This window comes from Engystomops pustulosus, chromosome 10 (assembly GCF_040894005.1).
Source record: "Engystomops pustulosus chromosome 10, aEngPut4.maternal, whole genome shotgun sequence".
Classification (NCBI taxonomy): Eukaryota; Metazoa; Chordata; class Amphibia; order Anura; family Leptodactylidae; genus Engystomops; species Engystomops pustulosus.
The window spans coordinates 80,198,277-80,213,164 of NC_092420.1; the positions used below are offsets into that span (position 1 = coordinate 80,198,277).

The window sequence follows — 14,888 nt, forward strand, 5'->3', positions numbered from 1 at the left end:
CCTATTTTTAGCTGCCGCCAAGCTTGGCAGCTCCTTTATCAAGAGGCTGCTGCCATTAACTCTCTCACTGCCAGCGCTGCCCCAGCCAGGATCTGAGGCGGCTGCAGACTTTTGCTTAGTCAGAAAAAATGATTTTTTTTTTGTTTTTTTTGTGTACAAGTCGAAGGAAATGCCTACAAAAGGCAAGATGTCTGATGCCGGCTGCTGCTGTGCCACCGTTCCCGCGCCTGGCCTGATTTTAGAGCCTACTTTTTTTTTTAATCTAATAGCAGGATGGTAATACATAGCTTAGAATTAAGCCCTCAGCCGCTCTTGTTTTGTAGTAGAAAAATCCAGATTGTTAATTTTTTTTATTTTTTCAATCCTGTTGGAAATACACACACATCAGCTGGGTGCATTCCCTCTGCTGCCACCGAGCTATTGTTCGGAGGCACGCTGCTGCCATGGCAACTTGGGCACACTGAATTTTAATTAGTGGGGCCACCAAGGTCTGCCACCAGAAGTGAATGTTATCTCTCAGCTGTCGGCACATCTTTCACCTATTCATAGGGTGTAAAAGGTCTTTTAGGTGTTACGACGTTTGCACAAGCAACGCAACGATGGGTGTCAGTCGCAATCTCCCCCCTCGTTATTCTTGTAACATTCTGACACATTGTAGCGCGGCGCAGAATGTTTTTTGTAAGAGCCTCTTTTGGTGATTTGATCGCATATTAAATTAAAACAACTCTTTTGATAAAGATTCTGCTTCAGATTTATTTTTGATAATAATACAAAACTACCAATCCAAAATTTTGGAATAGAAAGAACCATATATTGGGAAAAGCCATACAGGCGGTCCCCTACTTAAGATCACCCAACTTACAGACGACCCCTAGTTATAAACGGACCTCTGGATATTGTTAAATTACTGTGCTTTATCCTTAGGCTACAATGAACTATAACAGTTATCAAAGGCGTCTGCAAATAAGATTTATTAGTAATCCGGGTTCTTATGACAAACCAACATTTTTAAAATCCAATTGTCACAGAGACCAAAAAAATCTGGCTGGGGTTAGTATGATAAAATATACAGTTCCAACTTACATAGAAATTCAACTTAAGAACAAACCTACAGAATCTATGTTGTACGTAACGCAGGGACTGCCTGTATATATGTATGAAATATATATGTAAGGGTGTGTGTATAATATATAATATGTGCATATGTATATATAATCTATCACTGGCCCTATGTGGGGTCAATAGACCCTGCAATTCTCTCTTCCTTCCTAAATGTTCCTTAAAAGGCTTGGCTACCTAATTTGCTAAATAGCAAATTTTGAGTTGGTTGAGGAGCATCTCAAGTTCAGGACCATTAGCTATAAGCCAACTTGAAGATCTGCTACAGAGAGAATATCTCACTCACCAAGTCCATTTACTAGACAGACCATTTCTTGATTTAAAGTGGTTCTCCTTGAATTCTGAAAGAACCTCATGGGGTTTGAGCAAGGTTGACAATGAAAAAAAAAGTGCTTACCTTGCCCTGGTTCCCATGTCGTCCAGTAGCAATGGTCTCCAGAAGTGGTGGGAGGCCAACTTCGGTAAATCAATAGCCTCCCTCACAGGGCATTACCTTCTTATACGTCAAAAATGATGGCGTGATGTCCATTCCAGGGCATGTTTATTATACTTCCTTTCTTTTTTTAACATCCCTGCCTTTGCCCTTTCTGGGGTTGAGATATCTGTAAAACCCCTTTAATTGCACAATGTGTAATTCTTCATTTCCCCTTAGATCACTCGACTAGGGATCTGAATACTCATTGTTAGGTTTGCAGGCACATTACAGCTTATCACTAAAGTTCCCAGCAGCACTGGGTTCCCAACTGTGACTTTTAGGGACTATTCTAATGAAAAAATTATTGAGCAAAATGAAAAATCCCTTAAAGAGAACCCGTCAGGCGAAATAACCCCCCTAAACTAAATATATTTTCATATACTGCCATTAGAGAGCATTGCCTCTATCCCTTCATTGTCCCTGTACATGCCTGTAAACCTAAGCAATGAGGTCCTAAAGCTGTATGCAAATGACCTGTGAGATGTCCAATGAGTCATTAGCATATTCAGCTGTCCAGCTTATTCATGAGTGGGAGGTACAGCCACACCCCCAGTGCTTGACTGACAGCCTGTATAATGGTGTGAGCCTGTATAATGATGTGCTTCCTGGTCATGGAGCCCCCTGCAGCCTGTGTGTGTATAGGAGAGATACAACAGCTCCAGGCAGCCATGTTATAGCAGAACATGTCAGGTATTTGTGTAGCTGATGTGTGTCTCGATGTATTAGGAGGATGCAGCGTGTCAGCAGATGCAGCACACACACTAGCAATGCTTTACTATACATTACACACAGACATGAGCAGGGGGAGGAGAGGGGAGGGGTAACAGGGGTGACATCACTGCCCCTGACCATGTGACCCACCTTATTTGCATAATAAAGAAATGACAGAGACCTGATGACAGGTGTCCTTTAATGAAATTGACATATATGCACAGAATAAGCCATATAAATACTGTAGGTGCATGTCCTACCGAATTTGCCTCTCTGAACTGAAATGGGGTCACACCCAACCAATTCTCTCCATTGTGTTGACCTGAAGTAAGTTTTAGACACTCAAGAATAGGAATGGCCATGGGTGAGGGTACCTGCCCTTATGTTCCTTACTTAAATCGAGGAGAGATTTGCATCCAGAAAAAATTTTATGGAATATTCTGTGACTGTCTCATAAATGTCGGAGTTTGGAAACCCCATTTACTTTTTATGGCCTCTCTACGTGAGATACCGTCATCACTTCCAGCTCTGTGCACGTGGCGATACACCGTGTTCATTAGGCTCCTGGATAATTCATGAGGCTGCATGTTGTCATTGTCTGCTGACATATGGCTTATTGGAGCCGTAAAATGATTTCCAAGCATCTGAATTCCCTGATAATTTAGCAAAAAGTTACTTTTTAATGTTCCAAAAGTGTACATGGAGACCTTTAAGTAAAATTATCAAAGGACAAACCCTATTTTTGACGATTAGTTCGCCCCTCCAAGCATGGAGCTTTATGAGGTCTATAGAAGATGGTGAGAGCTGCCACTAGAGGAATCTGCTTATGAAATATGAATGTTCTGTGATGAAGGGATTAAACTTCTGATTCCCAAAGACTCAGCGTGGCGCTTAACGTGTAAATGAGAAGTCAGCAGGTTCCCCCACCAGGAGAACCGTCCCTCTGGCCCTCTAATTATGAGGCTACTTTGTCCTCTGAACATTGGCAAATTAGCTCATGAAAAAAGTAGCTAGGGGGTCTCCAGGGTAGGATCTCTTCAAGCCGATTTGTATTTTATAACATAATTGTGTTAAAAGTTTTTAAAAGTGGTGAATGGATTTAAAGGATCGGAATATGGATCATATTCATTCGATAGAGCTGTTAAAACAAATTAAGAGATAGAACTGTCTACAAATTAAGGATAGTTGTTGTACACGCGCTTTGGTTCTCATTGTAGATATTTATGGCCTAAATCTACTGGGCCGCAATGCAAAATCTATACTGACCCCCCAACTATAATGTATAATACAGGCAGTCCCCGGGTTACTTACAAGATGGGTTCTGTAGGTTTGTTCTTAAGTTGAATTTGTATGTAAGTCTGAAATGTATATTTTATCATTGTAACCACAGGATTTTTTCGGTCTCTGTGAAAAATGGATTTTAAAAAAGTTGGGTTGTCATAAGAACCAGGATTAACAATACAACTCAGTTGCAGACACCTGTGATAACTGTTATAGCTGATCATTGTAGCCTAAGGCTAAAGTACAGTAAGTTACCAACATCCAGAGGTCCGTTTGTAACTAGGGGTCGTCTGTAAGTCGGGTGTTCTTAAGTAGGGGAACGCCTGTATATAGTTCTGGTCTCTATGGGGCAGAAATACCTAATGCTCAAACTATGGCAACGGGGACCCCTGCTTTTCGGTAGAGTAGAGGGCACACATACTCTGACTTTTTAGAGGTCTCTTCAGTAAGTCGGTATAGCCAGAACATTATTGTTTTATAAGGTGCAATCTTCAGGATAACCAGCGACACTAATGCTACACACCGAACCTTTACAATAGGGGACCATCGATGTGAGTGGCTGGGCCTGGTACCACAGCTTCTCCCAGTAGAGTTGTGAGGGGTCCTCCAAGGACCAACATTTACTGGGAACACATTCCTAAGGAGTTTGATTTATATGTTCTAGTCCATACACCAACAAAGTCTAAGGTAGAACAAACCTCTTTAACTGGTTTACCACCAATGAAGTACAAAGAATAAAATGGTGGTGAGAACCATTTGAAAATTGTCCACTAATGCATTCAAATAATAAGAGGCCAGAGTAAAGAATACTCCATCAGTCGCATTTCAGTGCCGCCTAGATCTGCTTTCCGTTACATCTTGACGCAGATAATCAGCAAAAGAGTGAAGACAACAACTGCATGTACAGGCTAAACTGAGGAAGATAGCAAAGAAACTACTCCAAGTAGGTAATGTAGTTGTCCTACATTACAAGAGCTGTGAAAAAAAAAATTATCAGAGCTACGCATAAACCCATTGTACGCCTGGATAACCGATTCCATTACCTCATGTGTTGATAATGGCTGACAGGAATATCACCCATAGCAACCGAATAAAGCTTAGCGTACATTTTCTAAAATGCAGTGAGGAAATGTCTGACTTTGATTAGTTGTTATGGGTACAAGCAGGGCACGGTTCACCTCTGAATAGTTCTCAATAATATCCTCCTTCAGTAGTTCATTGCGATCGCTTCCGTCCACATAAATAATAATTGAGCACATAAAATGGCGGCCTCCGTCAGACGTGAGTGACAGGAACTCTCGGAAGAAGTGACATAAAGGCTATGTTAGCAGACAGAATCATGTTGGGAGCCTTAAGACAGGCGAATTCAGTGGGTTTTTTATTTTTTCTGCGTTTGCCGTGTATTTTTTTTTTCTGACAAGTACTAAGGCAGACAGCGATCTCCTCAGAACAAGCACCAGGCTCCTTAGCACAAGTAATTGACACTTTCTACAGGGAACGATGTCTCCAGCCAGCAGCCGAAGCTGTAAAGAGGAAACAATCTCTCAGTGGATCAACGTGAAGCAATCTCAGCCTGAAAATGACGGTAATCCGGGGCCATGAGATTCAATTGCGATGTTGTAGCATAAGCCCCCACACGGCCACCGCTCGCATCATTCACAATAGGTCTATTTATATCATTCCCCCCCCCCACACACACACACCGGCACTGTCACACAATCCACTTTTTATTATATTTATTATAATTCACTTTTGCAGATTTTCAGGAGCAGAAACTATTCACAATTTTATAGTGTTATATTTTTTTTCCTCAAAATTCTACAGAATTTTCATTTTTTTATTAAATTTTTTCCTTCCCCAGGGGAATTTTTTGCTTTCATCATGTCTGATTTTGCTCAGTTCATACAGTGTAGATAAGTCAATGACGTCTTCTATGCTATTAATGGTTTATTTCATGGGATGCATTAATTTTTCTAGTTAATGGTCAAATATTCTTAAAGGGGATGTCCACTTGTTGGTGCTTCCAAAATCCTCCATGATTGTTCTTCATAGTTTTGACTAGGAGGTCAGTAAACTGCAGAGCACATATGCATGGCAGTTTTTGGAATGCCCTTAGAAGGGAACATTGGTCGATTGGCCAGTAGGTAGAGGAGGTACCTGTATACATAGGATATTTATAGCACATTTCTTGAGCAGAGGTTTATATTAATAATTTACAAGCTATACTTGAAATTACCTTAAATTAGGACACTTTGTACAATGTGCTCAGCTCCTCCTGCTCAATAACATTCTGCCAGTAGATAGGCCAGTATGTACAATGTGCTCAGCTTCTCCTACTCTATAACATACTGCCTGCACATAGGAAACGATATACAATCTGCTCAGCCCCTCCTGCTAAATAACATGCTGCCTACAGATATGACATTATTATACAATCTGCTCAGCTCCTCCTGCTCTATAACATGCTGCCTGCAGATAGGACACTATGTACAATCTGCTCAGCTCCTCCTACTCTATAACATGCTGCCTGCAGATAGGACACTATGTACAATCTGCTCAGCTCCTTCTGCTCTATAACATGCTGCCTGCAGATAGGACACTATGTACAATCTGCTCAGCTCCTCCTGCTCTATAACATGCTGCCTGCAGATAGGACACTATGTACAATCTGCTCAGCTCCTTCTACTCTATAACATGCTGCCTGCAGATAGGACACTATGTACAATCTTCTCAGCTCCTCCTGCTCTATAACATGCTGCCTACATATAGGACACTATGTACAATCTGCTCAGCTCCTCCTGCTCTATAACATGCTGCCTGCAGATAGGACACTATGTACAATCTGCTCAGCTCCTCCTGCTCTATAACATGCTGCCTGCAGATAGGACACTATGTACAATCTGCTCAGCTCCTCCTGCTCTATAACATGCTGCCTGCAGATAGGACACTATGTACAATCTGCTCAGCTCCTCCTGCTCTATAACATGCTGCCTGCAGATAGGACACTATGTACAATCTGCTCAGCATCTCCTGCTCTATAACATGCTGCCTGCAGATTAGACACCATGTACAACCTGCTCAGCTCCTCCTGCTCTATAACATGCTGCCTACATATAGGACACTATGTACAATCTGTTCAGCTCCTCCTGCTCTATAACATGCTGCCTGCATATTGTACAATCTACTTACGTTTTCATAAAAGCGCTTGTTTGTTGGCTGATTGCATCTTTTCTGCAGGCCTAAACATAAATGTTTCAAAATAGAAGCAAAAACATTGAAAGCTACAAACCTACTTGAACTTATAAGTAATAAAGGAAAGATGTTTCTATGGTGAATGTGCTGTAGCAGTTTTTTCCTTTCCTTTGGATGTAGTACCTAAAACATAGGCGTTGTTGTCCCCACACCTCCCTATGATAACAGAGGTTATACTACCGGCCTGTCTATACTCTTTCATTACTGATCTCCTCTTACTTTACATAATGACCCAAAGTGATTCTTATTTTTTTCTTGTAATAATGATTGAATTGTCGCCGCTGTAAAATGTGACATTTCTATAAGACATAAGAGGCGCGGCTGAATGAAGTCGATGAAGGTGTCGCTTCTCCTTGTTTCCCTTTTGCTTCGCTGAGTACCAAATAATTCATCAAGGGCCACTGGGTATTGCCGGATTTATCATGCCGGCCGACTTTGGCTTTTACAAATAAAAGACGATAACAGCTGCGCCTTATGTTGTCTTACCAGGATTCGGCCCAAGAGAGCGTCATCAAAAGAGATATCCACCGCACGTTCCCCGCGCACGATTACTTCAAGGACACGGAGGGAGACGGACAAGATGCTCTATACAAGATCTGTAAGGTGAGACAAACTTATCAAGTGCCAAAGGTCAATGGAGGACGTTACCAAGAACCCAAACGTTCTCGCTTTTTGAGTGAGACGCATTTCTAATGTGATTGTGCTCCAGTTCTAATCTGACCTTGGCGTATCTCACGTGTATACAGCACTCAAGGGATCGGTTCTCACATCAGACGTTCAGAACTTCCTAGTTACATGTTAGTCGACAGATGTGTGTATGTCCTGGTGGATGCCTCTAAGGACAGCCATAAAGTAACACAAAAAGTCCCATTGGAAAGGACCTTGAAATTTTTAATTTGAAGTCATTTTTTTTAATGAAATAACCCATGAAGGTCCTATTTACAGAAGTTATTGATATGTTTTTCATCCAGATTGTCATCCAGGAATGACTCTTGAAGGCCAACACCTGCCCTCGTACTGATCTGCTGTGTGGCACCAGCTGTATAAAGAGAATAAGGGTACATTCACACACTGGGATAGATAGAGCATGCTATACCGCCACCGGGCCACCATTCCCGTCTATGCCGCCGCATCTACGCCCCCCTAGACCATCATGTGAATGAGGCCTAAAACGGTTGGCTGGCACTTGAAAAACGTGGTTGCCTTCTTTTAGAAACTGCACCACCCCTGACCATGGGCAGTGCGTGGCATTGCAGCTTTGTCACAATAATTTCTATACAACTGGGCTGCAATTCCAGCACAAACTATAGTCAGGTTTGGCGCTGTATATGACAGAAAGCAGCCACGTTTTTCAAATCCTGGACTACCCCTTCAAATCAGTAGACTCTGACAGGGGGATATTTATCTGAAGTGTCTGAGGTAAAACTGAAGCCAATCAGAGCTCAGCTTTACATTTATAAACAGCTGTGGGGAAATGAAAGCTGAGCTCTGATTGGTTGCCTTGGGAAACTAGAACAGTTCTGCTCTATGACTCTTTTGATAAATCTCCCCCTGTAAATGAAGCTTCTGGCCACTATATGGGACACAGTGCCAGCTGCTTGTGGCTCTTTTTATGAGGTGCCAAACAGCTGATTGATGTGGACGCTTGGGTATTGGCCCTTCACGAATCAACTAATCTGCAAGTCATTACTATTATGGCAGCAATAGCCGTATGATAGGCTGGGAGAGGGATAATACACTGCTGTACATATATACTGTAGTGTATTAGACTGGTAATGAAGCCCCCTAGTGGGGATGTAAGGTAGGGGAACTATTGAAAATCAAAAATAAAAAAAGTACAAATGTAAAAAAATAATAATTCAAAGGAGTTTTAGAAAAGGTGTAAAGGAAAAAAATAAAATAAACTGTGATTTATTTGTCAAATAATGAAAATTATTAAAATACTACACTGGTTATTGCAGCATCTAAGCTCAAACTAAAACCTAACGTTTTTTGAACAACCCTGTAAGGCCTGGTAGTTAAAAGGGTTGTCCAGTAACAACAAGGATAAGGTGATCTCCGTAATGGGACCCCCATGGAACACAACCATTGTACCCCCGTCGCATCCCGAAATAAAGGAGTACCCGGTCGCTTCTCTTCCATTTATTGTCTATGGAACTGAGAATATAGCTTGTCTTTTTCCGTCAACACAAAAGTGATGAATAGAACAGGGGGGTGCATCTGGTATCCCAAGAGGGTTCAATTAACCCCCCCCCCTGTTCTTGTGATCCGTGGGCTCATGAGACCTAACCAGTCAGCAAGTTAGACACTATCCTTTGGAAAGGGTCTAACTTTCTTTCACTGGACAACCCCTTTAAATGGGTAAAATATAATCCTCAAACTCTATCACACCCCATGCGTGTATGTGGGGCCCTGGAAGTCGAGTTCTTTTGATCGGATTGGATTTGACTTCCTGCTCTACCAACCACAGCAGTCTTGCACATTGGGGCAGGGTACAACGATATTGAATTTCTTGTGCTCCCCGGGTGCCAATGTCACTAGACAGGGGAGAGCTGGGTAGGGCGATTAAATTAAGATGTATTTCTGCAAAATCTGATCATTTTGTGTTGTGCACTATGTATGGGTGGGTGACAGGTGCGCTCCAAAGAGAAGGAAAATAAGTAAAAAGCTCTGGCATGATACTCGTCAGAGCCATTCAGCCGCCAGAAATAAATTCTTCTTGATCCCTTTGTGCGGATGGCTCGGACCTCTGTAATTCTTTGCTTTCTCTTGCAGGCTTTCTCTTTATACGACGAGGATATCGGCTATTGTCAGGGCCAAAGCTTCCTCGCTGCGGTGCTGCTGCTTCATGTGAGTAACAGGCGATGTGATTCATTCAGCGGGGGAGGCTTTCCAGCATCTACAAGTGATGGAAGATTGGAAACACTGAGACATGGCCCAGGGTTTAACCATTAGCATGCTAATACGTGATGGCATTCCCCAAATAGTATTTTTGTATTCTAATTTTTTTGGGTGTAATCTAGTGGAGACTGTATGCAGGGATCTGCTTTATGTACCACCAGGATTAAGGAATGTATGCAAATGAGCCTGAGGGGCTCCAGGCTCCATTAGCACCTTTGCAGCCTGGAGCCCCTCAGGCTCATTTGCATACAGTCATTCATCCTAGTGGTGTATGACCTTTAAGGATATTAAAGGTCACCTTGGAGTTTTTTTTGTCTTGGTAGAGCTGATATGTAACACTGTACCACCTTACTAAGATTATTCTATTATTTCTTTGGGATCGCTGTTTATCTTTTGTCGATTTCAAGAAATATGCGGCCTTTATTTTTAAGTAACTGTGCACAACCTAAGAGTAATTTAGTGTTTTCTCCATGCAGTTACTATGCTGATGCACTCTTTCTTTATACCTCTGTATAAGGATACAGTGGAAAAGGGAACCCCCAACTCCTAGCTTTCCCCCCTCTCCTCCTTCAACCACACACACAAGTAAAGGGGTTTTAACAGCTATCTAGGGAATGGGATCCCTGTTCTCCGGATTTCTGGTTCTCTGCAACACAGAGAGGCTCTAGTAACATCATTAGCATAATTTTAAAAATTCATTTTAGAATGAAGGAGGCCAATGAATGTAAGATTATTACCACAGTCAAGGTGCCTGGATCTATGAGTAAGTGCCCCTGGTTTATCATAATGGATTTTGATGGTAGATTTCCTTTACACAAGCAGTACTCCCATAGACATCAGAAGATAACCGAAATCTTCTAGTTTATGATGCCCTTTATGCCACGATTTTGTCGCTGCAAGGAGGAGGGGGGAGGGTTAGCTCAACCTTTGCAAAGGTTGATTTCTGAACCACAATCTGCAGCAATTAAATGACATACTAAAGAGCAGAAATCCTCTGCAGAAATCCATTCCACAATGTATGATGGGGAATTTTCATAAATCCCATACACTGTGCTACTACTTTATTACGCTGCAAATCCGCAGATAATACGTTATGCGAGTGGTCAATTTAATTATAAATACCTAGGAAGAATAACGGAGGGATAGAAGTTTTGAAGAAAAGATGCCCATGTTTTCTGATGTGTATCACAGGTCCAGCAGAACCTTCCTGGGGCAACAGCATGATACAATATGATAATCCAAATGAACCAAGAGGAATAACAGAGGAAAGAAAATTTTAGTAAACAGACATGTCTGGTTCAGGGACAGGCCCCTTTTAGATTACAAATGCTTATGAAGAGTGGTGACCCCACTATAAAGTTTTCTGCTTGCTGAAAATTAGGATAAATAACGAATTATCAGAATACAATTACGACTTTTGTTGCTTTTTCTGCTAAATAAGGTGCAAATATCCTTTACAGAACCATCCAGTTACCCAGTGTATAAAATCACCTTTACTTCCCCTTTGTACATTATTTTTTAATCGGGCTATGAAGCGTGGTGCTGCGTTGGGACGGCTGACAGGCGGAGAATAGGAGCCGCGGCTGAGAGGCTGCCCTTGTGCTTGGCACATCCTGAATATCCCTTTATTTGTATTCAGGTTCTTCATAGATGCAGCAAGTTTATACAGAATACAATCGGCTCTTCAGACTCTGGATATACAGGAGTAGCTGGCACCGCTGCCCTCTATTTTTGATTTTTTATTATTCTGCTGAATCATTTGAAAGCATTTTTTCAGCAACCTTGTATAAATAAAATTAAGATGTACAACAAGTCATAGAGAAAGGGTTAAAGGGAACCTGTCACCAGATTTTGCCCCATTAAATTACCAGTCCCCTCAGGTTGGGTATGTAATGTCCTTTCTAGAATAATTTCTTTATGTGAAATCTCAAACTTTAAAAAAAATCTCCTCCAAAGGGCATTTGAATATGAGCAGAGTCATATTTGCTTGAAATGAGTCAAGTTTAGAGGCTGCAGGAAGATCAATTCAGATCATTGGCTTTATAATACCTAGTAACTTGTTTTCATGTTAAAGATAAGTATCTCATCTTTCAGAACACTTTAGGCTTGTGGTTCTGTGAGCTACAGAATTGGAGATACAGAACCAAAGAATGAAGGAGACAAGTCACTTGGGGCGCACAGTAAAAGCCATAAACTCCAAGCCCACAAGAAAATGGCACAAATGAATTTTTTTAACCAACTTCTCTGCATTTGGATTTTTTTTTTACCGGCTTCCCAGTACACGGCATGAAATATTAGACACGGCCATTGCGAATTGCAATTTGTTACGTAATAAACAAACCCTCACGCATCTCTCTACATGGTAAAATTAAAAAAGTTATAGATTTTTGAAGGTGGGGAGTGAAAAATGGAAAGGCAAAAACAAAAAAGGGCCTCAGCATTAGGGGGTTAATATTTGTAAAAACTGGTGAGAGAGTCCCTTAAACTAGTACATCTGTGGGATCTGTGGGAAAGTGCAGTGATTATTATTTTATATTTTTTTTAATTTGTTCTTCTTCGTTCATTTTGCAGATGCCAGAAGAGCAGGCGTTTTGCGTACTGGTCAGGATCATGTATGACTATCAGTTTAGAAATCTCTACAAGAATAACTTCGAAGATTTACATTGCAAGTTTTTCCAGCTTGAGCGTTTGTTGCAGGTGAGTTTCGCCTTTGGGGACAGGGTCATCTATTTCTTAAATCCAAAATGCGAATGAAACCGGGCTACAGGTAGTCCCCAGGTTACGTACAGGATAGGTTCTGTAGGTTTGTTCTTAAGTTGAATTTGTATGTAAGTCAGAACTGTATGTTTTATAATTGTAGATCCAGCCAATTTTTTTGGTGTATGTGACAATTGGATTTTAAAAATGTTGGATTGTCATAAGGATTAACAATAAAGCTTCATTACAGACACATTTGATAACTGTTATAGATGTTTATTGGAGCCTAAGACTAAAGTACAGTAACTTACCAACATCCAGAGGTCCGTTTGTAACTAGGGGTCGTCTGTAAGTCAGGTGTTCTTAAGTAGGGGTTTTCCAGGTTTGTGAAATTGAATAACCAATCTATTGGATAATGTATCAATATGATCCTCACTGCCACCAACCTGTATCTAACGAATCTAATATCTACCTCTGCTTTCTGTCTAGAGGCTATTCTCAGGCCGGCCATTGCTCAAACATAAAAGTCTGACTTCCAGCTAATTTTGAAAAAAGTACAAATCTTTTATTGTTATTTACCTGTTATATAGATGGATATCAATGTCACCAAACTGGAGGGCGGCTCTACTAAAAGATTCCATAATTTTAATAGAGATTTCTATGTTAATAGATTTGTCCTATGAAATCCACTCATCTCCTCTTCTATGGATCAGATTGTTGGGCGGGTCCAGCTGCTAAGACCCGCCCAACAATCCGCTAAGAACAAGGGACTCCATTCACTTCCATGGAGATTAATGTCCCAGAAGCCCAATAGATGCGAACAGTTCTGTTCACCGATTTGACTAGATTTTATAATCTGCAGGCATTAGGTCTAGTAACTATAATGTACTAATGTCATTATATTCATCATTCAAACTTGTAAACAAGTTTTTGGAGAGCCACACATGCAAGATACAGGATAAGGCACACGAGAGGACAGCACAACAGCATGCAAGTCGCTGACACTGTGCAAACACCAGCCTGCTGCAGACAGGGTCACTGAGTGGTGGGAGACCATAGCAGGCAGCTTGGTTGGGGGACTTATCATTAGGCAGGAGCGTTTTTTGTGGTAGATTAAGTAAGCACTCATGGTAATAATAATAATCTTTATTTACAAGTGGCATCAAATTCCGTGGAGCATTACAAATTATAGGGGAGATATACAAATATAATATAACATTACAGAGAACAAATAGTCACATAGAACAATAGGAGTGAGGACCCTGCTCACAAGTCTATGAGGATGAGGGGGTGACACAAGAGCTTACAGTCTATGAGGATGAGGGGGGACACAAGAGCTTACAGTCTATGAGGATGAGGGGGTGACACAGGAGCTTACAGTCTATGAGGATGAGGGGGTGACACAAGGGCTTACAGTCTATGAGGAGGAGGAGGTGGTGACACAAGAGCTTACAGTCTATGAGGATGAGGGGGGACACAAGAGCTTACAGTCTATGAGGATGAGGGGGTGACACAAGAGCTTACAGTCTATGAGGATGAGAAGGGACACAAGAGCTTACAGTCCATGAGGATGAGGGGGGGTGTGACACCGGGTGCCCACAACATCCAGCTATTGAGGGCCCCAGACAAAAGTTACCAATGGGGCCCAATGAATTTTAGTTACATCCTGGGGTCTGTTGTACCCCAAATGAACATAGAAGCTGGTAGCACCTGCGCTGCTGCTTTATTCATCTCTTTGGCGCTGATAGCCGAACGCTGTACAGGCCGTCCCCGGGTTACATACAAGATAGGGTCTGTAGGTTTGTTCTTAAGTTGAATTTGTATGTAAGTCAGAACTGTATATTTTATCATTGTAATCCCAGCCAGAACTTTTTTGGTCTCTGTGACAATTGGATTTTAAAAATGTTGGGTTGTCATAAGAATCAATATTAACACTAAAGCTTCATTACAGACACCTGTGATAACTATTATAGCTGATCATTGTAGCCTAGGACTAAAGCACAATAAATTACCAATATCCAGAGGTCCGTTTGTAACTCGGGGTCGTATGTAAGTCGAGTGTTCTTAAGTAGGGGACCGCCTGTACTATAATTTTATTCAGTGCTATAGAGCAGAGCGACAGCATGAATGGACCCCATTCTTAGGATTCATGGTGGACCCCAACTCAGTCCTGTGGATAAGGGGAAACTAAATGTGACCGGACAACCCCTTTAAGATGAGTCGGAGAATGCCTATAATTTATGTGCCGCTGTTTTTTCCTTGAGCGGTTTTTATTATTACAACAAACAGTTGCGTTGTATCTTTCCATGATGATTTGTTTACCCCTGGATCTTCCGGGGGATGTGGAGGAGATATCATGGCACCCTCGCTAGTGTTTGCTTTCCCTGTGTTTGTGTATACATATGCAGGCACTCCGCCTCAGTAATGCTACTGTCAATATTACTCCAAACCT

General features: G+C 41.6%; 1 protein-coding gene across 2 annotated transcripts in view; it reads left to right on the forward strand.

Moving 5' to 3' along the window:
* The window catches only part of RABGAP1L (RAB GTPase activating protein 1 like), a 199,426-nt gene that overhangs the window by 129,810 nt on the left and 54,728 nt on the right, over nucleotides 1-14,888 (forward strand). For both annotated transcript variants that reach the window (XM_072128764.1, XM_072128763.1), the window contains exons 14-16: nucleotides 7,328-7,441; nucleotides 9,614-9,688; nucleotides 12,311-12,436. In XM_072128764.1, coding sequence (XP_071984865.1) covers nucleotides 7,328-7,441; nucleotides 9,614-9,688; nucleotides 12,311-12,436 — 315 coding nt within the window. The remainder of the gene's footprint in view (nucleotides 1-7,327; nucleotides 7,442-9,613; nucleotides 9,689-12,310; nucleotides 12,437-14,888) is intronic.